Below are 23,927 nucleotides of genomic sequence, written 5' to 3' on the forward strand. Positions count from 1 at the left end.
ACGTTTTAACTAGTGAAAGTAAAATAAATTCAGTTGCCCTGGCACGTGAGCCACATTTTGAGTGCTCGGCCCCACACACGGCTAGTGGCCACCCCTTGGACAGCGCCCGTGGAGAACGTGAGAAACAGGAATCCACACCTCCCGGCACATCCTGCTCCCCAGGGCCCTGCTGTCTCGGGCTGAGGGGACAGGTGGCCGCCTCCAGCGAGCCCACCACCCACCGAGGGGGACACACCTCCCTGGGCGGTGGCCTGGAAAAAGGCTGAGGGGTGCTGTGACAGGGGCGTGGGACTCGGGGGGCCAGGTGTCCAGTAGGGACACACTGAGGGGCTTCAGAGCAAAGGCGACATGTACGCTGGGCCTTGGAGGTTACGTGAGGATTCGGCAGGCAGGGAGGGGAGCCTCGAGTCGGAGAAGGGTATGAGCCAAGGCACTGAAGCAGGGCGGGGTCCGGGAGAAAGAGAATCAGCCGGGCAGGCTTGGGGAAAGGGGGGCCTGTCTGAGTGTCTGCGTATTTCATACTTCAGGGATTGGGGTCTGCATGTTTCGGAATGGCTGTCTGAGATCTTCCAGAGATAGCTATCCCAAGGCCAGCTCTAAAGAAACTCCGATTCACCCCCACAGGGCCCTGGAGGGCCCCCTAGACTCTGTGAGGGGGTGGAGAAAAGGCCACCGCTCAACAGGTGGCAGCCAAGCTTGTTTGAGACCCGAGGACACTCCCTGTCCATCCCTGGGTCCCTCCCGTAGCCCTACAGCCAGTCTCCGTCTGTTTGTCCAGGAGGAGGTGACAGGGACATGGATGGGGGCTCCCAGGGCTGGGAACCCACCGAGGTTGATGTGGTTGCGTAAGTTCACTTGCAAAACACCCGCCCAAGCTGTTCATTCACAACCTGTGTACCTGACCACGTGTGTGCATCAAAACTCACTTTAAAAATGTAAAACAAGCCCTGGCAGGTGTAGCTCAGTGGATTGGGCGTGGGCTATGAATCAAAGGGTTGCCAGTTCGATTCCCAGTCAGGGCACACGCCTGGGTTTCAGACCAGGTCCCCCGGTGGGTGCTACGTGAGAGGCAACCACACATTGATGTTTCTCTCCCTCTCTCTCTCCCTCCCTTCCCCTGTCTCTAAAAATACATAAGTAAAATTTTAAAAACTTACAAAAAAACACCCCTCTTATCATAAAAGCCTCTCCTTTCAGCCACCGGGCTCTCACTCACCACCCCCCCAGCGCCCTCCTCTGCGTCCTGGGCCCACCTTTTCTCCCCTGGGAGCCCCCACCCCCCCACCCATCTTCTTGGGTAGAGCCGCCCACCGCGGGCCCGTCACGCCGCTCAGCCCCACGGAGGTCTGCTGGGCCCACCCCACGCACGCCATTTCTGAAGCCGGGGTTCACATCTGGGCCTCGCCAGCCGGTCACTGTCCGACTGGGCTCAGTGGACGGCCATCAGGCACCTTGCTTTCCTCTGTCTGTGCATGGGGACGCGACAAGACGTCCCTCACGGGGTTATCACGGGGACCGAAAAGGGTGATGTTTGTGAAGCACTGAGGGGGGGCAGTTCCCACTGAATCTCTTAGAGCCCCCCCCCCCCACCCAGAGGCTGGGGGGGTTAGGCCCCAGCCCGGGAGACCGGTGTGAGTAACCAGTGTGACCGGTGGTTACTCGCGCTGCCGGGGCCAAGACCCGGGAGGGGCACAGCCGGCTCAGGCCAGGGCGGCCATCTGCCTCAGCCGGATGCCCCCAGGAGGTCCTCAGAGAGGTGGTGGCATGCGGAGAGGCCGAAGTCGGGGTGAGGGAAGGGTCCCCTCAGGACAGTGGGGCAATGCGGGGGCCCGGTGAGAAGCGCAGCTTCGGGTGCTGGGGCGGCCTGGCACGCAGCCACGGGCGTGGGCGAGCCCTGAAGGCACCAGGGGCCGAGTCAAGTTAACAAGGTGAAGTGTGACAGGCGGGGCCGGCTTCCGGGGGGGTGGGGGTGTCCCAGTGGGTGCCAAGGGGGTATAGGCGTTTGCCAGGCAGAGAGCAGGCGGGGAACAGGGGCCCCGATGACCTGGGGAGGGCTGGGGGAGTTCGGCACCCGGGGATCCGGCCCAGGCCCCACACGGAGGTCGACACCGCGAAAGCTCGCATGGCGCTCGCTCATTCTGGGCGCCCAGGCTGCTCCCCCGCGTCTGAGTGCAAACGTCCCCTGACCTTTTGGCTCCGCTCGGCGGCCTTCACGGGGGAGGGGGAGTGGCGAGGAGTAGCATCCAAGTCCATCCACAGTCTCATTTCTGTCTTTGTTTTTTTGTTTTTTTTTTAAGATTTTACTTATTTTTAGAGAGGGAAGGGAGGGAGATAGAGAAACATCAATGTGCGGTTGCTGGGGGACATGGCCTGCAACCCAGGCATGTGCCCTGACTGGGAATCGAACCTGCGATGCTTTGGTTTGCAGCCTGCACTCAATCCACTGAGCTATGCCAGCCAGGGGGTGGTTTTGTTTTTAAAAAAAGCTTTTAAAGCCCACCGACAGGGAGGTTCACTCACAAAGTTACCCAGGGCTGCCTAAGTGCCTCAGGTGGTGGGGACGTTAACCGGTAGGGTGCGGGGGCAGGGGGGGGGGCCCTCCCTGGTCTGGGTGCTTCCGCGCTTGCGAGTGCTCCCTCTCCCCCCCCCATCCGGGAGACAGACCACTGGACCTGAATCCCCTAACTTGGAGTCCGAGCTGCGTGGGACCTGCCTGCTGGTCCTTCAGCTCCTGGGGGACGCTCAGGCCCCGTCCCCGCCGCAGCTCAACCCAGGCGGTGCAGTGGCCGGCGGAGGTCCGAGAAGGAAACGCTGCGAACAGACGACGACAAAAGTCTCTGGGCACGAACCCCGCGACTGTCCTTCCCCAGCAGCCACATGCTTTCCCTCCCTCTCTCCACCTTCCCGTGGACCTCCTCCTTTTCCTTTCTTTCGTGAACGTTTTGTTTCGGAATAATTTCAGATTTAACGTGAAGTGGCAAAGAAAGAGCTCCGGTCGGCCCTTCCCCCAGCCCCCCCTGGCGCTGACACCCGGCAGAACCCGCACACCTCGCCGAAACTGCTCTCTGCCTCTTGATGCGAGAACGGCTACTGTACGAAACGAAGGACTTCTGTCTGTGCGGCCTCAAAGTTTGCTGGGGGTGGGGGGGGCGACCCCTCCCCCAGCGCTCTGCTATGGCCGAGGGGGCCGGAGCCAGGGCAGGGGCGGTGGGCGCAGAAGGAAGTGGGGAAGCGGCTGGGCGGGGCCTGCAGGACAGGGTGGGGGCGGGGGGGGGGGGACGCCGGGCGGAGAGGGAAGGGCGGGCGGAGGAAGCACAGAATCCTGGTACCCCCGCCGCCCGCAGAAGGAGCTGGAGGGGAAGCGTGGCCCTGGTTTGCGTGCTGCGCAGGGGGGGGGGGGGGAGACGTAGGGAGCCTCTTTCTGTGGGAGGAGCTCAAGGAGGCTGCCAGCCTCGGAGTGAATTCCAGCGTGAATTCCAGCTCTGCATTGTCCCCCCCCGGGTCGTGGGCGAGACCCTTGGCCTCCTCTGCCTGGTGTCCTTATCTGCAAAGTGGAAACAATGTCACGCCCACTAGGGTTATTGCAAAACTAAGCGGGAAGGTCTGGGTGACAGGCCGTGGCTGGCACAGGGTCCCTCCTTCTGTCCTGGTTCACTGTCCCTTGGCCTCAACACCTGACTCTCCCTCCAGCCCCATTCATCTTTTTATGGGTCAGTAAGCTGTTCTCGTCACTGTCAAGCTGTTGACTCATCTAACCCACGGAACAACTCCAGGAGGCCAGGTGCTCGGCCTCCTGGAGTTGGCAAAGAACGAGTTCTCGTGGGCCCTTCCTCCTTCTGCATTTTGGTCTTTCTGCACTTCACCCTGGGGCCCAGGGGGGCGAGTACCTTGCCCACCCCCACCCCACCCCCGCTGCTGTGTGTCCTTTCAGAAGGCCCTGCCCGAAAGCACTGTGCAAGGGCTCTGGAAGGCTCGGTCCCCTCCCCCAGCCTGAGCGGCCCCTGCCTGCCGCCCCGGGTTCTGTTGCCAGGCAGCAAGCGTGCGCTTTGCAAACTGATGGACGCGTTTCCATCCCAGCTCTGCCGTTTACGAGAAGCCTGCACTCAACTGCCTGCCTGCACCACGTTCCTGCCGCAGAGCCAGCCCTTACAAAGAAGTTTCCAGAATTCTGTTTCAACCAATAGCACTGAGACGTTCTTCATTCAATCGGAGCCACTCAGTTATATCCCCACCATACTCCCTGACCAATCAGAGTGGCTTCTTTCTGACTAATCAGGACAGTGCCTTTTGGGCCAATCAAACTGTGAGGATTTGGTGTCCTCATTTGCATGAGGTTGCACCACTCAGGGACTGAGGGCAGGGACTGCTATCCGCCTAAGTCAGCTCCCCCCTGGCTCTGCATTTCCCTTTTCTGCCCCAAAATGCATTCCCCCAGCTGGAGCTAAGACGCCAAAAACGTCTGGAGCAGACTGGCACAGAGCAACGCTGTCCAGCCAGAGAGGGTGCTGGCACCGGGGCTGCCTCACAGCCCTGCTGTATCACAGCTGCGCTGTTCTTCACGGAATAGTTTCCTTCACCCTGAAGGGGGGATTCCTGTTGGCCCTGACCTAGCACCCACGATCGCTGGCTGACACAGGGCTGTCTCCAGAGGTGGAGTCCAGCCAGAAGTTCCGTCCCAGTGGCCTGGCCCCACGCTCCTTCTATGAGGGCAGCCTCTCTGCCCCTCAGTCTTGGAGGACGGAGAGCCGCCCAGCCCTGCTCTCCTCCTGGGTCAGCCTGGGCACTGCTGTTTCCAGGGCGGCCTCTCCTTCCAGAAGGGGGCCGGCGGCTCCTGCTCGGCTGCGCCCCACCGGGAAGCTGGTCCGGGGCTGCTGCTGCAGGCCCTCCTCCCTCCGAGGTGCCATGTCGCCCGGGGCCACCACCGGGAGCAGCTGTGGGTTTGCACCTGGCGCGGGTCCCCCTCTGATCTTTTCTTCCGTTGGGTGTGTGTTCTTGACGCTGCTTTTGTCCCCTCCTTTCTCTGAGGCTCTGGGCACAGTGTCTTCAAGGACAGCCGTTTCCTTCATTACAAGTGCCCCCCGGGCCACTTTAAATAAGTACAAGAATTTGCTGAAGTCAAATGATGTGTATCTACGAACCAACCCACTATTTTGAAACACAAAATCCAGTCTCTTTAGTACATCTTGAACTGCTTCAATGTTTGAAATTGAATTTCAAGGTGGGGGGGCATAAAAAGCTCTTGGGGTGCTTGACCCAAACTACATGGCCGCCTGGTGGGCCCCTCAGCCCCAGTGCTTCTCCCACCACCCCCGGGGGGCCATCGCTGTCACAAGTGTCTGACTCCTGCCCTCCCCCACCCCCATGCCTCAAGGCTCTCTCCCTGTTGGTGCCCCGGCCATCACCCCAGACCTCCCTGCCCGAGGACGCCTTCCTGCGGCAAGCTCCGGTCACGGGTTCGGCCTGCTCCAGCGGTGCTGCGCGGCTCCCCGTGGCACACGAGCGTAGGAGAGCGGACGCCCCAGTTCCCTTCCCCGGACCCCCAGGGCACGCTGTTTCTCCTGGAGAACCCCAGCAGGACTGAGCCCCACTTACCCATAGTGGTCACCCCCCAACTAAGACACCACTTCCCTTCTCATTTCCCCACACCCTCTGATGCCTCCTGGGGCCACCGGGCACTCAGGGCGTGGTCTCCGGGCCAGTCGGCTTCTGGAGCAGCCCACCTCAGACAGCGCCTAAGACGCCGAAGAACAGTGGCCGGGACGAGTTAAGAAAATGTGCAGGTCTGTGAAGGTGGGTAGATTGGAAGGAGCTTCCGTGTGGAGCCTGACGTGGGGAGAGGATAGCCCTTGAGCAATCACTCACTCACTCATTTATTCCTTTATTTTTTTAAAAGATTTTATTTATTTATTTTATTTTTTTAGAGAGGGAAGGGAGGGAGAAAGAGAGAGAGAGAGAAACATCCATGTGCGGTGGCTGGGGGTCATGGCCTGCAACCCAGGCATGTACCCTGACTGGAATCGAACCTGCGATGCTTTGGTTCGCAGCCCGCGCTCAATCCACTGAGCTACGCCAGCCAGGGCTCATTATTCCTTTAATAAACACCAGGAAGGCCCCTCGGGGCCGGAGAGAGCCCACCGCCTCGGGCAGGCGGGACCATGCTCAAGGCTGCCAGCAACATGGCCTCTGGCATGTGGCTAGGGGTGTCTGTCTGACCCTCAAGTTGACCCAAGCCCGGGCTCTCCTAGCAGTGCCAGTGGGAGTGTTGTTACCAACGGGGTCTGGGCCCAGAGAGGGTCTGCCTTGGGCCCGCCCGTAGTGCGTGAGTTCTTGACTGTGCGCAGTAAAGATTTCACAACACGAGTCCAGGTGACGTTTGAGGGTACGCCCCTTAAAGCGGGGGGCAGCCAAACGAGGGAAGGACACAGGGTGGAAGCAGCACCGAGAGAGAGCCCAGGCAGGGCTGCTTTGGCTTTCTAAGAACTAGAAGTCCCAGTAAAAAAAAAAACCCAAAAAACAGTGAGCTCACTGGGAAGTGGGAGAAAACGGGGGCGGGGGGGGGCCTTGGAGACAGGTTCAGGGAGTGAGCCTGGGACAAGCTGCCGCTGCTCCCTGCTCCCTTGGTTTCGAGTTTTGTGGGGACCCTAAGAGTGTAGGAGACCAAGAGCAGAGGCACAAGGCAGGGGTGTGTTCCAGCAAGGGTGCACCTTGGATCGTCTCAGAAGCTTTTTATCTTTTCCTGGCCCTGGAATTTAGGGGAGGTTTTGGGAGGATCTTAGGGGCGTCCTTCAATATGTTGATTCATCTAAGTGTGCTGATAGAGGGGTGAGGGATGATCTTCTGGATAGTTTTACTTTTAAAGGAGTTCACTGAAGAGGGATGCCCCGGGATGGTCCAGAAGGTGTGTATCATTTGCTCCTGAGTCTTCTTGGTTAGGGAAAAGAAAACTTTGTGAAATTGTTCAAATTGTTCGGCCTTGTTTCTCTCTCTCTCTCCCCTCTTTCTTTTTAACTTAAAAATTTTGTTTTAGAGAGGGGGAAGGGAAAGAGAAAGAGAGGCAGAGAGTGTGAGAGAAATATTGGTAGGTTGCCTTCTGCACACCCCCAGCTGGGGACCTGGTTGGAAACCCAGGCGAGTGCCCTGACTAGGAATTGAACCAGTGACCGCTGTGGTTTACTGACCAGCACTCAATCCACTGAGCCACGCCAGCTGGAGCCGGCCTTTCTCTAAAAGAAAAGAAAAAAAAAGTCTTCGGGTGAGGGTAAAAAATAAAATGCTGAGGACCTAAGTAAGGCAACTGAACTTCTGCTTTCTCCCTATGTGAAGGGGTGGAAAGGAAGGGAAAGGGGAGCTCTCAGTCTCCGGGACAGCCCGGTCCTTTGAGGCCTGGAGAACTCTCCTCACCCTGGACTTCGCCTTGGGGCAGGCCGGCCCCGCCTCGCCCCCGCCCCCCACCCCCGGCTCCGGCTCCGCCCCCCCCCCCCGGCTCCGGCTCCGCCCCCGGCCGGGAGCTGGTCCAGCTCCCGGGGAGGAACAGGGACAGGTGGGCGGTCTGCCCGCATTGGGCCACCTGCGGGCTCATTTGCATGGACTGAGGGGGCGGGGCGGCAGGGCTGACGTCACGCAGGGAAGGCTAGAGCTGCTCTTCCCGGGCCTCCCGTCCAGCGAGTTCGGGCGTGCGGGCGTGCGGGCGTTGGGTTAAGCGGTTGTAGACCACGGACTCGGAGCCTGAGCTCCAAACCCCGCAGCCGGGACCCCAACCCCGCACCCCGAACGCGACGCCGCTATGCACGATCCCAAGAAGGGCTGGAACCTGTCCTTCGCGGGCTGCGGCTTCCTGGGCTTTTACTATCTCGGGGTGACCTGCTGCCTGCGCGACCGCGCCCCGCACCTCCTCCGAAACGTGTGCAAGTTCCTCGGTGCTTCGTCAGGGTCGCTGCACTGCGTTAGTTTCGTCGCCGGTGTCCCGCTCGGTACGTCCGGGACCGCCACCACGCTTTTTGCCGGGAGGAGGAGTCCCCAGGCCTAGGTTGAGGGCACCTCCTGTGAGCTTGGACGCGGAACCTGCAGGGTACGCCCCTGGGGTCTCCGTAAACAGATGCCTTCTCTCCTGCGTCCTCCCGCCTCGAACGGGTGGGCGCGGTCGCCCGGCCTGGGAGCGAGGCGCGCATGGGAGGCAGCTCCTCTGAGCGTGGGAACCTCGAGCGCCTCCCCACCCCAACCCGGCTCTAGTGCCTGAAGGGAGCTTGAAGGGAGCCCCCTTTTCCCGGGGTTGAGAGCTGGGTCATCCCGGAGCGACGGGGAGAAGGGAGAGCGAAGGGTGGAGCTGGTCCCAGCGGTCCCCGCCCCCCGTTCGAGAGGTGCGGAGAGGCGCTGGGCGATCTGAGCTGCGGATAGGAAGGGCCGGTTTGTTCTGGGTAGACCAGGACGGGGGCTTTGGCCTGTGCCCCAGGGTGGGTGCCTTCTTTCCTTTGGGGACTTAAGGGACTAGAGACACCCCAACCATCTCTCCTATCCTCTCCCGGCGCCCTTGCTCAGGCCCAGCCCGCTGGGGATTGGATGCGTCTCCGCTAGAGGGCGACTCTTCCGAGTCCTCCTGAGCCCTCCCGAGGCCTTCCGAGCGGACTTGTTGGTTAGGAGTCCAGGGGTTGGAGCGGGGGGCGGGGTTGTGTGTATGGAGGCGGGTAGGAAAGTTATCTCCGCTCCTTTCCTAGTGTTTCAGACCCTTCCCGGGGGCTGGAGTGGATCCCTGGACACCCCCTCACCTCCTCCGCATCCCACTCAGTGCCCCGGGAAACGAGACCCTGCCCTTTTGTGTATTGTTCTCACTAACGGCTGTCTGTGTGTGTCAGCGCCAGTAGGAGGGAGGGACGTGTGTGCAGGGGTTCCGGGGGGGGCGGGGCTGTCCAGCTGGTCTCAACTACTAAGTGCAGAGTCCGTGGCGGGGGGGGGATCTGAGTCAGGGGGTGCAGCGGGAGCAAGCGGCAGCAGAGCTGTTGGCACCCCAGTGGTCCCCCGATGAGAGCATAATGCACCTCACCGGCCCCAGTTCATCTGGGGCTCCTGAACAATGTACCCTTCCCTCTGCCCCGGGCCTGCTGTGCTGGACACGGCCAGCAGGGCCTGACTTCGCTCCTGGTGCCCGGGAGTCTCCTGCCGGTAGGCACGGTGCTGCCAATGGAGTGGCCCCGGGGCTGACTGGGAGGTGGGGGTTGGCAGCAAGGCCACCCTGACGGCTTTCCCCATCCAGGGGCCTGAGGAGCAAAGGGCAGGAATGTGACCTCAGGAAGGACTCGGTCAGCCCCATGGCCAGCCCTTGTATTCCAAGGTGACCTGTGGACACCCATGGAGTTGAACCTTTTGCCAGGACCAGCTTCGGGGACACCGACCCCAGAACAGGAGGCGTGCTGACTCCGGGGCAGGGGTCCCTGATGGCAGAGGACAGGTGCCTCTCGGGGCACTGCCCTGCGGCCTGGGGCAAGGATCGGGGACCACCGAGTCCCTGGAAAGCGGGTCTGGGGTTTTCTGCTGGAGCTGTCCCCCAGATTCCTTCCCCAACCTCCTGCCTCATGTAGGGACCTCCAAGGGGCCTCCCCCGCACCCTGCCCCGGGGGCTGCAAGGTGGACAGAGCTTCTGAGAGCGCGTCTCAGCCAGGGCTGAGCTGCCAGGAGGGCTGGCAGCTGCCAGGTCTGTGCTGCCTGGGCTCCGTGGAGAGGGCTGGCATGAGATCTTCGGCCGGTCGGATGGCCTGGCACACGTCGGGCCTTGTGCATCCCAGGACTCGTGACTGGCTAGGCTGTGGGCTGGGACGGGTAGTCCTGCGTGCCAGGGCCGCGCTGGCCAGCCCGAGGGGGCCAGGCCCGGGAGTGGGGTCAAAGGGAGAGTGAATGTGCCCCGTGCCCACTAGACAGTGTGGTCATTTTGGTGGTGGAGGTTAAAGGTTAAGTGTAACTGCGTCTTGGGTGCCTCCTCTGAGTCAAGCCCCTTACGGGTTGTGGTGACTCTAATCCTCTGTCTCCAAAAGGAAGGGAAACGCTGTCCCACATTCACAATGCACAGTGTGAGACCCAGAGGCGGCAAAGTGACGCACGGAGGCCACTCGGCCAGTGAGAGGTGCCGGCCGGAGGTGTTCTCCGCTCCCTGCAGCCCCGGGCCCGCCTTGCCGAGGACTGCCCGGGGCTGGCTTCGTGAGGGGCTGGGGTGAGGGGAGCTCCCCCGGGCCTCCGGAGGCTCCTTGCAGCAGCCGGGCCCGAGCAGGCTAGCCAATAGAAATACGGCACAAGCCACAGATGCCATTTTACCTTCCCAGTTAGCAGGATGCAAAAAAAAAAAAAGTACTTAAAAGCCAGGAATGAAATTAATTTTATTGATCCCAATATAGTCCAAACAGTATCATTTTCCCATCTGATCAGTATTGATATCTTTTACTTTTTTTTTTTTTTTTTTTGACTAAGCCTTTAAAAATCCTGCATTTCTTTTGAGCATCTCAGTCTGGACAAAGCCCGTTGTGAGGGCTCTGTGGGCATGCGAGAACGCCCCCTGCTGGTGGTTTCCGGTCTCGCCGCACACGAGCCCCACTCCTGGGTGGCACACCCCTCCGTGTGTTTGTCTCCCGCCCCACAGCCCAGATCCTGCATGTCCTCACGGACCTCGTCCTGAAGGTCAGAAGCCAGAGCCTCGGCATCTTCCAGCCGTCCTTCAGCTTGCACGAGTTCTTCCGGGAGGCCCTCCACCGGCACCTCCCGGCCAATGTGCACGAGCTTGTCTCCGGCAAAGTCGGCATCTCGCTCACCCGCGTGTCCGACTGGGAAAACGTCCTGGTGTCCGATTTCCAGTCCAAAGAGGAGGTCGTGGATGTAAGCACCAGGCGTCTCTGGGCGCTGTCAAGTAACAAGGGCCATCTGATCTGGGAAGTCACACGGAGAAGGCTGTCACAGGCCACCTGCCCTGTTCCTCGCGATGCAGGAGCGCCTGCACCGCTCGCACCCGAACTCGGGTGCCGCCAGGGGTCCGGTCTGCAGCGTGTGTGACCCTAGTGGGTCCCAGGACAGTCTCAGTGGCCCCCCAGCCTCCCAGACTGGCTCACGGCCACCTCTTCCGCAGACCCTGTCCCACGGTGTCCTTCCTCCACGCGATGCGTGTTCCTTAGTGGGAACACCGCCACTGAAGCCGCAAGAGGCGGGGACCCATCTCGTGTGCCTCAGAGCACAGAGGAGATTGCTCACAATATCAAAATGCCCTTTAATTCGGCTGCTGCCTCTTAGGAGAGCTAGTGGACAGCCTTTTACTTCACACGTGTCTGTCTGTGGGGCGGCCTGTGCCGTGCAACCAGCAGCACCTCACAGCCACTGGCACCTTCCACGGAGCCTTACCCGAGGCAGCTTTTCCTCAGCAGCCAGCACCTGCCCGCCCCCCCACCCCGGGAGTCCAGGCTCTCGGTGGGTGAGCCGGGGTCGTGTCCTGCTCCATGCCCTTTAGCCTGGTGCTGCCCGAAGCGTGGTCCTGGCCCTGCAGCAGCATGCCCTGGGAGCTTGTTACGACTGTCCCCTCTTGGCCAGTCAGCGAGTTAACCGCTCTTGGTCCCGTCTGCGATGGCCCGTTTTGACTCATGGGGAGCAGGGACAGGAGGCCGAGGTCCACACAGTGTCACCAAAGCCTTTATGCTTAGGTCCGAAATGCAAAATGCACGGTACGGTCTGCCCACTGCTCGCGCAGCCCCTGCGCTGCTGTGCCCGCCTTGCACAGAGAACGCTTCAGGCTCCTGGCCAGCCCACCAGGCCAGAGCGGGCTGGTGAAAGCCCCGGGGCAATGAAGGCCAGGCTGCTTCGGCCTTTGGCTTCCCTCCCTTTTGTCTTGTCTCCACAGGCCTTGCTTTGTTCCTGCTTCATCCCTTTCATCTCCGGCCTAATCCCTCCCTCCTTCAGAGGCGTGGTGAGTCTGCCCCTCTCCCGGGGCGGTGGCTCCGGCCCAGGAGGTGCTGCCCGCAAGCACCCTCGCACCTGGAACGCAGAGCCTTCCGCTGCTGCTCAGCCTCCAGACAGAGGGGGGCCATAGCTGCCCCGCGCCGCGCCCCCCGCCCCCGCAAAGAACTAGGTCACCGAGACTCCGTTATCTGGTTATCTGTAAGCTATGCCAGCTCACTGAACCTCCACAGGAGTGCTGAGGATGGGTGCCCCGTGGCCTAGTTCAAGTGTAAGACCGTTAAGAATGGGCAGCTTGCTTCAGGTAGAGCTTTATCCTGAGAGGCTGGCAGTTTCTATCCTCTCCGGGACGGACCTTTTCTGCTCGGGGCAGAAGCGGATGTCAGGGCTACTGTTTGGTTTCATTCAACAAAGGTGCAAGCACTCGAGGCCATTCTGAGCCCTGCACGGGCAGAGGAACAGGAGCGAGGGTGGGGGGAGGGTGTTCCCTGCGTGCTGGGTGGCTCGCTGGCCTGGGCTGGGCGAGCTGGCAGCCTCCTTCCAGGGCAGCAGTTACCAACCAGGGTGACTTGGTTCCCCACCCCCGCCCCCCGCGCCCCGCCCGGGGCCTCTGACTCACAGCTGGGCAGCACAGTTGAGGTTGTGGCAGTGAGAGTGTGCTCCCGGTGCTGGTTTGCTAGCGGCCGACTGTCCGTGTCGCACCGAAACCGTCCTGCCTGGATGAAGGCGGTGGGCAGGAGCACATGCCGGAAGAGGGGGTTCACAGTCACCAAGCCCATACCCGCCGGTCTCGGGGTGAGGGGGTGTTGTCTGAGGCCCGTCAGCTCCCAGCCTCACGGTTGCATTTTGGTCTCGCCTCCTCGCGGCCGTGGCTCCCATCCTCACGGCGTGGGGAGAGACGAGCTCACGGGTTATCTTGCCCAAGACGTCCCCAGCGGCAGGGGGCCTGGAGTGGACCCCTGTTGTCCCCTCTGGGACAGGGTCTGCCTCACACTGTACCTAGTGCACTCCGTGACCTGGTCTGGTATGGCCTCTTGGTGCAAATTCGCGGGCACGCCCCTGCGCGCCCGCCTGGGCTCGGGACGCGGCCGGAACGCTGTGGGCCTGAATTCAGCCTCCAGCTGCCTCCTGGCCGGGTGCACGGTCTTTCCGACGGCGAACAGGGCTCCCCGGCCTGGCCCTCCCCCGGGCAGCCTGCAGCGCCGAGAGGCCTCTGCCCATCCTCTCGAACACAGGAACCCCGGCCGCAGGCTTCTGACTGGCGTTCTTTTTCTCCTCCCTCGACAGCGGTACGTGGATGGAGGATTCACTAACAGCGTGCCCTCCTTTGATACCAAGACAACCATCACCGTGTCCCCCTTCTATGGGGAGTGCGACATCTGCCCCAAGGCCAAGTCCATGAACTTCTTCCATGTGGAAGTGTCCAAGCTCAACCTACACTTCTGCCTGCGGAACGGGCAGCTGCTTTGGGAAATGCTGTTCCCCCCCGACATCAAGGCGAGTGCGGGGCTGTGTGTTCTGGGGGTGCAGCTCTTGGCTCCCGTTTGCCTGGAGACACCCCCCCCCCCCCCCCGCCCGTGGTTCTCCGTGCAGACGAACAAATGCAAAACCCTCATTGGACAGGGACTTGGAGAAGAATCCCTGGTCCCGGAAGGCCAGCCCCGCCCGCCTCGGGCCATCGGGATCCCCTGGGGACACCTGCAGCCGTGCTGCTCCTCGGGTCCCACTTCCAGGGGCTGCGGTCAGACACCGCCCCCCACCCGCGGCTCTGGCCCCTGGGGATCCAAGCATCCACAGGTTCCACCAAGCACACGTCAAAAATACTTTTACTTATTTTATTTTAAAAATATTTCATTTATTTATTTTTAGAGAAGGAGAAAGGAGGGAGAAACAGAGGGAGAGAAACATCGATGTGTGGTTGCCTCTCACACGCCCCCTACTGGGAACTTGGCCTGCAACCCAGGCATGTGCCCTGACTGGGAATCCAACCGGCCACCCTTTGGTTCACAGTCTGGTGCTCAATCCACTGAGCTACGCCAGCCAGGGCTCAAAAATATTTTAAAAAAAACAAACCCTGCCCTGACCAGTTGGTTGGGTGTCGCCCTGCAAACTGAAAGGTTGTGGGTTCAATTCCCAGTCAAGGGACATCACACGCCTGGGTCGCAAGTTCGGTCCCCAGTCGGGGCAAATATGAGAGGCAACCTATCGATGTTTCTCTCCCTCTCTTTCTCCCTCCTTTTTCCTCTCTCTTAAAAAAAAAATCCCAGAAAGTCCCAAAACGAAAAATTTGAATTCACCTCTCACAGAACGAACCCTATGCTGAGTCGGTGGGAATAAAGGGGTGTGCCCTGTAGCCTGTATGCAAATACAGGTTCTGTGCAAACCCTACACCATCTCATGTAAGAGACCACACACGTACGAGGGATCCTGGAGCCAGCCCCCACGGACCCTGGGGACGACCGCAGGCCGGGTGCAGCCTGGGCAGCGGGGCCGCTGGCGTCACCCAGGTGACCCTTCTCTGTGGCCATGGTCACGAACCGCACAGTGTCTGCATCTGCTGGTCACTCTGCACACCCGAGCCCCCCGACAGAGAGGATTTGCTCGGGCTGCGGGCACTTGGCGGTGATTGGGGACGAAGGGGCCGCAGGGTGTGTGCGTGCACCTCGCCCGTGCAGGTTGATGGCGTGGGGTGAGCGCAGGTGCGTGGAGGAGGAAGCCGTTGCTGTCCCGGGGAAACCGGGAGGGCCCCTGTCATGCTGGGGTGCCAGCACCGCCTCCAGGGAGGGGTGTGGTTTGGGCCGAGTCCCTCAGGCTAGGGGGACTGCTGTCACCTGGAGCGCGGCCCCTTGTGTGGCCTCGCTGGGCTGTGACTGCAGTCTGGGGAGTCTCCAGCTCACAGGAGTGGCGCTGAGTGGCGGCCGCCCTGCGGCTAACCGTGCGGCTTGCCTTCCAGGTGCTGGGGGAGATCTGCCTGCAGGGGTACTTGGACGCGGCCAGGTTCTTGGAGAAAAACGGTGCGTGTGGGTGGGGAACGGACCAGCCTGTCTAGTGGCCTTTGTCAGAGGCCATGGGGACCCTGAGAGGGCTGCCCCCGGCCTTCGCCGCCTGTCACGCCAGCCCACTCACAGTTGCAGGAAACAGGCTGGGAGGGAGAGGGGAGCCGGGGCCCCAGCCCACTCCCTGCGGGGCAGAGCTGGGGTGTGAACCGGGGTGCCATGGCTCCAGGGTGCCGTCCTCCTCCCCGGTCACCTGTCCGGAGGCCGTCGGCTGAGTTTCTCCAGGGCTTCCGACAGGGTTTCCCAGTCTGGGCCCCAGGGAGAGCCACGAGGAGCGCTGTCTCCAGCTGGGTGTGGGTGACGCCCGCTGGCGCGCTGTCCTTTCCGGGACTGGATGCCGCCTCGGGCCATCCTGGCGCATCCGGGCTGCAGGGGCCGAGCGCTGGAGACCCCCCGAGTGGGACCGGGCATCCGGCATGTCCGGAGCTGTTTCTCTTCGGCACTGACAATGGCCCCCTTGTTGGTCCTCTCGGTCAGCCTTTGGCCAAGACTTGGGACACTGGTTCAAAGGACACGCATGTGTCACCTACTCAGAAACTGCTTACTGTGCACCTCGTAGGTGTGCCAGGGACACCGCATGCTAGGGCCACCGCAGTGAACGGTCAGCGGTGGGCAGCCGTGGGCAGGAGCGCAGGCGCGTCCGTGGTGGGATGCCGGGCAGAGAGCTCGCCTGGACGGGGAGAGGCCCCCTGAAGATCTAGAGGGAGCACTAATGGAGGGGTGACCCGGGGAGCCCAGCGCAGGCGCCTGGGATGGGCCCTGGTCTTTACAGCCTGAGGCCGGTAGCAGCCGCGGGTGAGGCCGGGCAGCCGGGGGCCTCTGCCTGCCTCCCTGTGCGCCCGGTCTGGGGACCGGAATCCCGACACCCGGGGCGGTGCCCGCCCCAACTCCCTCGCCTGGAGCCGTTATGAGTGTTGTGTGACGGAAGTGCTGGGCCTGAGTTCAAATCCCGCCCCGCACAGACGGGCTCTGTGGCTTCTCGGTCTGCGCTCCTGACGCCTCGGCCGAGAGGTCCTCCCTCGGGGCCTGGGGCGCGGACCCTCTCAGTGGTGTGAGGCCAGCCGCCGCAGATCCGTCCCATCCTCCTCTTTCCACTCACGAGCCCACAGGCGGCTGTGGAGCCCGCACAGCGGGAGAGGGGTCCAGCGGGAGCCCGACGCGCATTGCTGTGGCCTCGAAGCCCTGAGTTCCTCCCCCCCAACTTACGACAGCCCGCCCCCACCCATCCCCTGCCGGGCACCAAGCCGGCGCCGGGCCTGCCGCTCCCGGGGGCCGCTGGCCTCCTGCGTCCTTCGGTGGGAGGGCGGGTGAGGAAAGACCCTCGCTGCTTAGAGCCGCCTGACAGTCCGTCTTCCGTGCCTGAGACAGACCTCGGCAACGGGCCCCCGCCTCCATGCCCGAGTCTGTCCCCGGAAGAGCTGGAGGTCGTCGAGGGGCCCCGGGACACCAGGAGCCTGGAGGCCCCCCGGGAGGGAGCCGGCTGGCAGACGAGGCTGGAGAGGGACGAGTTGCTGAACCACCTGTGCCCCAGCCTCCAGCCCTGGGACCAGAGCGTCCTGCAGACAATGTCACCCGAGCTCACCGCAGGTGCCACCTCTAGGGGTGGGGGGGGGTGGGCTGCCTCCGGGGGGAGGGGGGGGAGGGGGCAGGCAGCCGGGGTGGTCTTCTGCTGTGGGTTCGGGGGGGGGGGGGGGGCAAAAGGTGGTGCCACCCTCGGGCCCCGCCTCCCCACACCCAGGCGCCTCGCCCAGTCTCCCTTCCGCTGCGGGCACGGCCACAACAGAACAGACGCCAGCTGAGCCCGTGTTGACTGGACGGGGCATGCTCTCAGTGCCTGGGGTCCGGGCACACTGGATTTTGGGGGCCCCGAGGGTGGGCCCCTTCTTTCAGAACCCCGTTCTCTGCCTGGGCACCTGTCTCAAAGCCTCCTTTCTCAAGGAGCCTCTCCTGATCACCCCCCCTCCCCCAAACCGACAGTTTGGGACTTTCCTTTGAAGGAGGCAGTCCGTTTGACCCTGGGGTCAAAGGTCAGAGGGCACGTGCGTGCACAGAGCGGCTTCCTGTGGGCATTCGGAGATGACCGGGATGGCCTCCTGGCTGTGGAGGTGCTCTGGCCCTAGGGGCCCCTCCGATTTGAGGCGTCATGAGGTCGCCTCAGAGGGAAATGGAAGGTGGGGGTCCAGGCAGAGGAGACGGAATCCGGCTGCAGGCGGCCGGTGGGCTGCTGGAGCAGTCGGCGGCCTCCTCCCGGAGTAGCCGCCCCCGGAAAGAGAGCCGCTCCCTGGGAGATCTGTGCCCGGGGCTGTCCGGCTGCGTCCCCCGCCCGGCCGTGTCGGCCAAGGCTTCCGATTCCTCGGCTGCCGGAACCGTGTGCCGGGCCGAACCTCCGAGCACAGCCTGGGTGCGGCGGCTTGGATTTGGCTCTGGTGCGCGACGTGCTCCCCAACTGTGCCCTCCAGGGCTGAGCGAGGCGGTTAAAGCCCAAGGCGGCTACCTGAGCAAGATCTGCAGCTCCCTGCCGGTGAGGGCCCTGACCTACGCGGTGCTGCCCTGCACGCTGCCCGTGCAGTCCGCCGTCGCCACGGTCCACAGGTGAGCGAGCATCCTGGGGCTTCATGTGTCCGTCACGGGCTTGAGTGGGAGTGTCCGCAGGGCCCTGAGCCTGGGCCCCGGCCCCTGGGGCGGCGGGGTCGAGGTCACGGTCCCTGGGGACTGCCCCCGGGGTGGGGGGCGCCTCATGGGTGGGGCCCTGTGCAGCCGCCTCTTTTCTCCCGGCTGCCGTGGGGTCACCCCTTCCCACAGGGCTGCCCTTTCGTGTGGGGACTTCATTCATGGTCGGGAAGGACGAGAGGCCAACAGGGGCCCACTCAGGGGCCCACTCAGGGGCCCCCTCCCCCGCCCTACAGAATTGGGCCCCTGTGCCCACAGGGCCTTGCCCTGGCCTCAGGTTCAGGGGCTTCTCAATGCCCAGGTGTGGGGTCCTCTCTGTGCCTTGGGGGCAGGGAGTCCGTCTGGTGGGGCGGGGCGCAGCAGTCAGGCCTCTGCAGCAGCTCCCTCTGCTGGACACGTGCGCGCGGCCAGGCTCGGGCTGGGTGGGGGGGATGGCGTCGGAACTCCAGGCTTCAGACCAGCAGACGAGCCCCACGGACAGGCAGACACGTGGGAACCGCAGCCTTCTCCTTTGCCTTCTGTGTCCTTCCCCCGAGCTTCCCGAGTGAAAGGCAGCCTCACTCAGGGGCTGGGAAGCCGGCTTGTCCCCAGCCCACTTTCCGGGAGTGGGTCAGGTTGGGGTCAGAGGGGACTCCGGCGGTGTGCCCGGACCAGGGGTGTCGTGGTGGGCCGGCTGCCTTTCGCTGGGGTTGTGTGCGGCTCTCGTCGTGTGGGCCAGCCTTCCCGCCACCGACGACATGCGTGTGTGTGTGGGGGGCTCATTCCCGCAGGCTGGTGACGCGGCTTCCCGATGCCCCGGACGACGCCCAGTGGCTGCAGTCCATGGCCGGCCAGGCTTGTTCCCGGGTGACGACGCACCTGTTCCCCGCCTGCAGGTAGCCCGTCTGCCCGGTCCAGCGGGTGCCCCTCTCGTCCGATCCGGCCGTGGGCACCGTTCTGGAAACACTGTTGAGTGCCCGATGGGTGACAGGTGACGAGGAGCCTAGCCCGCAGCGCAGGGGGCCCTGTCCCGTGTGGGGCCGCTGAGTCCGTCAGCGTCTGCTGGAAGCTGAGCGAGACCCATGCACACGGGGCTGCGGAGCCCAGGGCGGGGACGGGAACGCCCCTGCCTGAGCCCAGTTAGGGGGAGAGAGCCCAGAGGGGTCTAGGGGACTGGTGCAGGCAGCAGTGTCAGGTGGCCCTGCTGCGCCTCCACCTCCAGGGAGCCGCCCCGGGTGCCGGCACCTGTAGCCCGGGGCAGGGTGCCAGGCAGCGCTTCCGGAAGCCTGGCAGGCGTTGCTCTTACGCAGACTCCCTTCCGACCTCAGACCGGCCGCGTCCCGGGCTCGTGGTGGCACCCGGCAGCTCTCATCATGACGTGGCCGCTGACCCCGCCACTCCGGACTCTGCAGCTGGTCCGGAACAAGGAGGGCCTGGTGGCGGTCTCGAGGGTTGGAGCCCCTCCTGGAAATCTCGGGCCCGGCTGTCTCGCCTGTTCCCCCAGGGTGCGCCTCACTGGGTTTCCATGAGGCTCCGGGGGCCCCCCCGGCCCAGTGCGGATGGGTGGTGGGTGCTTGGGAGAGGGGCCTCAGTGGTTACTGCTGTTGGCAGGCGTAGAAGGGTTTCAAGTAGGAGTGGTGGGACCCAGTTTGCATGGGAATGACTGCAGGGACCTTGGGGGAAGCCTGAGTTTTTGAGTTATTCCAGGAGGCAAGTCTAGGGCGTTTTTGCAGTGGGGCGGGGGGTGGGGCGGGGTGGGGCTAGACCTTCCCTCCTTCGTGCAGCTTTCTGCTGTTCAAGTCCCGGGTCTGTGACAGGTGGAGTCTGGCCTCGGGGCTGCATTTACAGTTGACCGAAGCCAGAGGCCATGGACACGCCAGGAAGCTGGTTCTGGTTGGCGTGGGGGTCCAGGGGTTAAAGCGCTCCGGTGCCGCAGTGCCCTAGTCCGTCAGCTCCGCTGGCCGCGAAAGGATCCTCAGGGTGGAGGGTCCGCCACCGTCTTTGTCCTGGGGCCCCACGCTGTCCCAGAGCGAGGTTCCCAGGATGGCAGGGGTGTGGCCGGGGGCCCTTGGGGCAGCGGTGGGGCTGCCCTTTGTGCAGTCCCTGGGGCTGGCGGGGGGGGGGGGGGGGGGGGGGAGAGGCGTGTGCCTCGAGGCAGGAGGGGCTCTGCCTTCCTTCTTCAAGGGAGGCCCCCCCGAGGTCGGGGGCCATGAAAGATGGCGGTAACTTGTTTACACTTTAGAGCACCTTTTGGACCCAACCTAAATTTGTGAAAGAGTTTTGTATAAAGTGTAAGGGAGTCTTGTTATCTGTGGAATGGTGCATTGTGTGAATCAGTGAGAGGCTAAGCCTGACAAAAAAAAATCCAGAGCACGAAGCACAAGATAGTCCACCCTGGTCCCCCAGGCAGGAGCCGGACGCAACAGGCTGGGCCACCTTTCTGCCGGTGCCCTGGACTTGGACTTGGCTGACTTTTCCCTGGGCCTCTGGCCTGCTTTCCTTTCCTTCCCACTGCCTCCCCAGCCCCAGCCCCACCCCCAGTCCCAGCCCCAGCCCCAGCCCCAGCCCCACCCCCAGCCCCAGCCTTCACGGAGGCAAGCAAGAGTCGGGGGGCACCCCGACTCCCAGGTGTGGCAATCTGTTGGCGAGCACAGGACCTTACACATCTGAGTGTTACGAAAAGAATATCAGTGTGAGTTCAAAGTCCCATACGTTGGGACAGAAGGCTGCACCTTCCCCTGCACCGTGTTGTTGTCCTGGAGGCGGAGAACCAGCGAGTTCAGACCAGGCGCTTTCTCGTGCAGACAGACCCTCGGACCGGGAGCACGGCTCTGGGGAGGCCTCCCGGGAGCCGGTCCTCCGGCGCCGGGATGTGCCTGAACTCCTGAAAAGCGGGGTGACTTGGGGCGCCACAGGGTGGTTGCCCGGCACAGAGGCCGACCTGCGGGGCTCCCTGGGGCCCCCCAACCGTGGGTCCTGGGCCAGCGAGCACCCGGGCTCCGGTTCTGGCAGCACTCGCCCTGCAGCTAGGCAAGAGCTGGGGAGGGGTGGGCTCTCCCCGCCACCCGGCCCCCAAACAAGGCTCTGTCCCCTCGCTGAGCTGGTCTGGAGGTGGGAGAGGCCCCACTCGACACCCACCCTCGCTCCTTGTACCCCACTGCACGCCTCCCCCTGCCTCAAGTCTCCCAGTGGGCTTTCCCGGGGGAGCCACGGCGGGAGCGCACTTCAGCGGCGTGTTTCCCGGTGCCCGGCGTGCGTTCCAGGCAGACACACGCGTTGGGTGGTCGCCACCCGGACAGAAATGCGCTCAGCGGCTGTCTCTGTACGAAACTCAGTTTTTTTTTATGCTTCCTGAAACCGCTCAACCTCCCCGCAGCGAGCGTGGGTTAGAGAGTCTGTGAGGAGGCTCCCAGGGGAGGAAGTGCAGTTCTCACTCGGAAGCGGCCGAGCCCCCCCCACCCACCGACCCGGCCGACGGCCACCCCGCCCACGCCTGCGGGCCCTCACCTCGCCAGCCCCAGCGCTGCGGGGGTTTCGCGCCGGCAGATGAAGACATCCTCAAGTCCCTCCCCCCTGGTCAGGGGGACCCCGGCTCTCCTCGCAGTGCGTTGCTTCCTGCAGCCCAGTTGGCGGCGGGCAGCAGCGGTCCTGACTCGGGGAGCAGCTGGAATAGCCTGGGGCGGGGTGCGGGCCGGGCCTCGTGAGAACGAAGTGGGTGGGCGTGTGTGTGGGTGTAACAGGGAGACGACTGAAAGGACGCAGACCCAGATACTGTCCCAGGTCATCGTCATGCTACTACCTGGGATGCTATCATGTGATGCTATCAGATTTTATCTGTCGTGCTTCTGTGGGCTTTCCAAACTTCCGTGTGGACATATGATTACTTCCACCTGAAAAGAACTCGTAATAACCCCTGGCTGGGGGGCTCACTTGTTGGCGCATCGTCCCATACCCCAAAAGGTCGTGGGTTCGATTCCCACTCAGGGCACGTGCCTGGGCTGTGGGTTTGGGGCACATGTGGGAGGCAGCTGGTCCAAGTTTCTCTCTCTCTCCTTTCCTCTCTTTCTAAAATCGACAAAAACTTATCCTTGGGTGAGGGTTCAAAGGTAAATAAAGTGAAAAAGAACGCTTAATAAATGTGATATTTAAAATGCCTTCCCTCGACTCTCCAGTCTCCCCGAGGAGCCATGGTGTTGCGCTTCCTGCCCCCAGCTGAGGTCGGCCACCTGGCTCCCCAGACGGCCCGCCAGGCCAGGCGGTCGGCACGTGCCCCTCCTGGACACCGGCCCAGACCCTCCAGGAGTCCCCGTCCCCTGGCCCCCCACACCTCCTTCCCTCCGTGGGGGGCTGTCCTGCCTGCCCCGTGCGTACCCGCATCCTTGTCCCGCACCTCTGGCCTGCGCCCCGCCTCCCCCCTTCCTGGCTGTTCTGTGTCTCTTCCAAGATCTCTGACTGGGTTCCCCGTGGGCAGGCTGGCAGACCTGTTTCAAAGGCTTTTGACACCAGTGGTGAGGAAAGACACGGGAACAAAGAATGTTCCCTCGAGGAGTTCTCAAACTGCGTGGGCAAAAGAGCGACCTAACATACTTCTTCAAAATGCAGGTTTCCAGGTTCTGCGGTCCAGAGATTCTGACCCAGCCGGTCAGGGCTGGGGCCCAGGAAGGCACGTCTTGAACAATCACCCCAGAAGGGCTCTAGCATGACCCCCAGGACACTGCGAGAGGAACTGCTGGGGGGTGGGTGGGTGACTGTCTTGGGCAGCAAGGCCGGGTGTGGGCGGAGCCCTGAGGGCTACATGGGCGCTCCCGGGCAGAGGGCCACAGAAAGGCTTCCTCCGCAGAAGGAGCGACAGGAGCAAAGGCACGGGGGCCGGGGTGGAGGGAAGCCCGTGCCAACCTCAGTTCCCACAGACGATGTGCTGGGCCAGCACGGCACTGAGCACCAGGAGTACGGCCTCGCATCGGGCAGGGTGGGCCGGCGCGCATCTTGGAGGGCCTGGCGCGGCAGTGGCGGGGTCACCCGTCTCCTTTGCCCTCCCTCCCGGGTCCCCTCCCAGCTCTCAAGCCTGTCTCTGTGCACGGGTAGCCCCTGCCCAGAGCCGAGGCTGTCCGCCCAAGGCTGAGGTCAGGGAGGAGCTGCTTGGCACTTCACTGAATCCCTGAACCGCGCCAGGCCCCGTGCCGGCCTCTGCACTCTGGGACTGAGCCAGACAGGCCAGATTCTGTCTTCGGGGCTGATGGTCCGGCTGGGGAGACAGGTGGGTCAGCCCGTGAGGGGTCTGGCAGGTGCCGACTCCTGCCTCTTTCCGGGCAAACAGGACGTGTGAACTGGGACTATTTACCCCAGGGATGCTAGAGGCTTAAGTGTCTGCTGTTTACTTTTTCAAGGGTGTGGAACTCCGCCCTAGAGCAGAGTGGGAAAACCTTCCCCTGGGAAAACCTTTTAAGTTCCCCGGAGCCTCTCCCACTACCGACAAGGGACCCCAGGTCAATCAGACCAGAGTCCAGCCCCGACCCACGTGGCTCAGCTGGATGTTCTCCCACAAAGGGGAAGGTCGCTGGTTCGATTCCCAGTGGGGCACCTGCTAGGTTGTGGGTTTGGGCCCAGGTCCGTGTTTCTCTCCCTCTCCCCCTCCCCCCATCTCTCATAAGTAAATAAATAATAAAGCTCAGAGTCCAGAGGGTGGATCGTGGCATCAGCCTGTTTCTTTTCAAGTGTTTGGTTTTTTTTTTTCACCCGTTCACCCACCCCCTCCCCTTTGGCAACCACCAGTCCGTTCTCTGTATCTGTGCTTCTGCTTCTGTTTTGTTCATTTGTTTGAGGGTGCTGCCGTTTAAACGGAAAGGGTGTCGGGATCTCTGGGACGGGGTGCAAGGGGGAAAGGAAGGAATAACGCTGTCATCGGGAGGGAGTGGCCAGATGAGTCCACCCAACACTGAACACCCCTCTCCTTGTCTCTCTGGCCCCTTTCCTTCGTTCCATGCACTTTTCATAACATGTGACTATCATTTATCACAATACAGTGTGGAGTTGTTGTTGTTTTTGGTGGGGGTTTTTTTTTGGCGGGGCTTGTTTCCACCACCAAAACGACCCCAAGCCCTGGCCAGTGCGGCTCAGTTGGTTGGGTGTCTCATCCCGCAAAGCTAAAGGTCGCCGGTTGATTCCCAGTCAGGGCACCTGCCTGGGCTGCAAGTTTGGTCCCAGTCAGGGCATGTCCAAGATTGATGTTTCTCTCTCTCACTTCCCCTCTCCCTAAAAATAAAGTCTTTTTTAAAAAATGAGGCTCCAAGGCCCTCTTGTTCT

General features: G+C 62.6%; 1 protein-coding gene across 1 annotated transcript; it reads left to right on the top strand.

The window, feature by feature from the left end:
- Nucleotides 1-7,558: 7,558 nt before the first annotated feature.
- PNPLA3 (patatin like phospholipase domain containing 3) lies at nucleotides 7,559-22,359 on the top strand. The gene is made up of 9 exons (XM_036017135.1): nucleotides 7,559-7,970; nucleotides 10,622-10,854; nucleotides 11,864-11,929; nucleotides 13,207-13,416; nucleotides 14,873-14,933; nucleotides 16,344-16,562; nucleotides 17,435-17,567; nucleotides 18,416-18,520; nucleotides 22,227-22,359. Exons 1-9 carry the CDS (start codon nucleotides 7,784-7,786, stop codon nucleotides 22,255-22,257), a joined length of 1,245 nt encoding a protein of 414 aa, XP_035873028.1. The 5' UTR covers nucleotides 7,559-7,783; the 3' UTR covers nucleotides 22,258-22,359.
- The last annotated feature ends 1,568 nt before the right edge of the window (nucleotides 22,360-23,927 follow it).

This window comes from Phyllostomus discolor, chromosome 2 (assembly GCF_004126475.2).
Source record: "Phyllostomus discolor isolate MPI-MPIP mPhyDis1 chromosome 2, mPhyDis1.pri.v3, whole genome shotgun sequence".
NCBI classification, from domain to species: Eukaryota; Metazoa; Chordata; class Mammalia; order Chiroptera; family Phyllostomidae; genus Phyllostomus; species Phyllostomus discolor.